The sequence below is a fragment of the Sylvia atricapilla genome, chromosome Z (genome assembly GCF_009819655.1).
Source record: "Sylvia atricapilla isolate bSylAtr1 chromosome Z, bSylAtr1.pri, whole genome shotgun sequence".
In the NCBI taxonomy this organism is placed as follows: Eukaryota; Metazoa; Chordata; class Aves; order Passeriformes; family Sylviidae; genus Sylvia; species Sylvia atricapilla.
Window position 1 is genome coordinate 6,462,338 of NC_089174.1, and position 2,826 is coordinate 6,465,163.

Consider the following 2,826-nt stretch of genomic DNA (forward strand, 5'->3'; position numbering starts at 1 on the left):
CATTTCCAGTTGCCTGTTCCCAATTTATACCCACACTCCTTCCAAACCTCCTTTTCCCACTAGTCCTTCTCATTCCATATTCTTTTTCCCACGTTTGGTTTTGGTGACATGACCTTGGATCCATCTGTCCCAAACCTGCTCATCCTGGAGCAAACTCTCTATCCATTGCTGCTACAAACACTCTGCAACCCCAGGGCATGTTTCCCTTTCCATAATTCAGGAGCTCTCTGGCACCATTTCCAACATTTCATGGAGCAACTGGCACAGGGAGGCACTTATGTGACATGTTTAAAACTTATCTTTGGTAAACACTCACACACACACACACACACACACACACACACACACAAATGTGTAACTCATGTTTTGCTTCCTGATTGTAAATCATTGTTTGCTACTGGTGGATGTGTGCAGGTATCTAAACACAGACAGGACTTTACCAGTATAAAATAGTTTTTCAAATGCCACTGCCAAGGATTTTTTTTAATTCACCTAAAAATAGCGCAGTCCTGGGCTTTTGGAGTTTTTTCCTGACTCTGTTGTGCATTAAAGCAGCTCTGATCAATAACAAATTAGCAATAGAAAGTGAGCCTGTTCTGCTCAATTTTCACCTCCTTCTTCATTCTCTTGCCTTGGTTTTCATGACCAATTTAATCAGAACAGCTGTACCTCTTACAGCTTTTGTTATCTGTGAGACAGATCCTGGGCTCTGACACTGACTTGAGCAGCCAAATTTTTCATTGGGATCAGTGGAAATTTTGGATATACAAAATGCTGAGTCTGCTTTTGGTAGGAGCATTTCCTGCTCACCAATACAAACCAGTACTCTGGGGAGGGGAGTGGCCCCGAGTCTCTGACTGACCTGAGGAACAATCAGCAGAGCTCACATCACCAAGAGATGACCCATCAATGTGTGTTTTCAAAGGTGCTGTAAATAAATGTTGCTGAAACTGCATGGATAAAACCAAGAGATGACTGACTTTGATGTACCCAGAGCACTGTCCCTTCTAACATCAGGCATTTCTACGGAGAGGTATTTCATTGGCTTCAGTTTTCATTGACACCATTTAAATTTTGCTTAAGATTTTTTTTTTTTTTTTAGAACCCAGAACTTAGTGCATTTCATTTTTATAAAATTAGAATAATTTACACCCTTCTATTTTCATCACAAAAAAATACAGCCCAAACACATGTCAAAGTATAAACACTTTGCGAATGACAGACGATTCACTTATTTCACCTGCTTAATGGTGAGTTAGACATTGATCAACCAAACAGCTTTGGCAACTTGCACAAAAATATGTCCTTAACTCAAAAGTGCTGATAAAACTCGCTTTAATGAGGCCTTTATTAAGGAGAGAACTGGAGAGAGAGGAGTGGTGAGTGCTTGGAGGTCAGAGAGTTCCTACACCATCCCACTCTGTAGCTGTATGTGGAAAGGGTACGGCTGGTAGAACACAGGGGGTTGTCCATGGGCAATGTAGTAGCTGCTGAAGTTTCTGTCACTGATATATGGAGCAGGCTGGTAGTAGCACGTGACGTTGGCCGCATTCGGGATGATGTTTTGCTCTCCGAGCACTTTTAAAGCCAGAATTGTGATCATGTTGAGGGTTTGCCTTCGCTCGTGCCCCATCAGGCAGACTGTGCTCTTGTTCACCACCCCACGCAGGGTCATCAAGTAGTCGTACTTGCTCTTCTCCTCCCCGATGAAGTGGTTGCGCAGGTAGGACTCGATTTTCCTCTGCTGCTCGGCAACGTCGGGAAAATCAATGAAGAACCTGGAACACATGTAACGTTCAAGAGATTTAATTTCAGCCTCATCCGCCGGCTTAAAGTCACGGACCAGGAGGTTGCTGTACTTCAGGAGGCCGCCTCCCCTGATCTCCTCTGGGTTCCGGGTGGAGATCAGTCTGTATTTCAGGTGGTCCATGGCTTGGTTGAAGTCCCCGTACATGCTCTCGGCGATGATGGCGGGGTGACACTCCTGTGTCAGGGGCTGGTCTGAGGCTCTGTACACGGCCAGGATGGAATCCAGGATGATCTGGAAGGAGTCCACGCTGAACTCGAACTGCCGCCGGAGCGAGCTGACAAACTTCAGCTCCACGTTCTTGCCGCTGTTGTTGGACAGGGAGATGAGGCTCCAGCGGTCGTGGTCGGTGGAGACTTTGACCATCTTCTGCACGTAGGCATCTTTCATGGTCTGAGCAGTGATTTTTTGCTTGTTAACGCATTTTGGCAAGAAGTCCAACAGGCAATTGAGAACTGCTTCCTTAACGACCTGGAACTCGAGCTCACTGGGAAGTTCAACTCCAAAAATGATGTCCAGGTCCTTGTAACTGGTGCCATTGTGCTTCACCAGGATGTGACTGGCAGTGGAACCGTTCAGGCGGATGTCCCTGACATGGATCTGCTTCTCAATGAGCTGCTCTCTTACCATGTGGATTATATCCTTCGGCTTTACTTCTAGGGTTGGAAAATTTCCTCTCCCATGAATAGGTATAGCCTCAGTTAAAACCTGATCCAGGATTTTAATCTGATCCCAGGTGAGATAACTGAATCTGTGGTCCAAGTCCTCAGTCATTTTGATATCAGTTGGCTAAACAGGGAGAAAGAGGAATTAGGGACAGATGTTAAAACTTTTGGAACACCAGAGAGGGCATTTCACTTGGTTATACCAAACTTCCTCCCTCAGTGTAGTGACAGAGCTGTTCATTTTAGAGACACAACCCCAGTTAACGGTCTGAGTCAACCACTGCACTTGTCACAGGCTTTTAATTGAATTTTAATGTACTCAGGTTTTAATCCTGCTGAGAAGCCATCATGTTA

The 2,826-nt window shown here is 45.1% G+C and overlaps 1 protein-coding gene across 1 annotated transcript; it reads right to left on the reverse strand.

The window, feature by feature from the left end:
* Positions 1 to 1,314: 1,314 nt before the first annotated feature.
* TENT5D (terminal nucleotidyltransferase 5D) lies at positions 1,315 to 2,581 on the reverse strand. Its single transcript, XM_066340030.1, has one exon. It carries the CDS (start codon positions 2,579 to 2,581, stop codon positions 1,406 to 1,408), a length of 1,176 nt encoding a protein of 391 aa, XP_066196127.1. The 3' UTR covers positions 1,315 to 1,405.
* Positions 2,582 to 2,826: the final 245 nt, after the last annotated feature.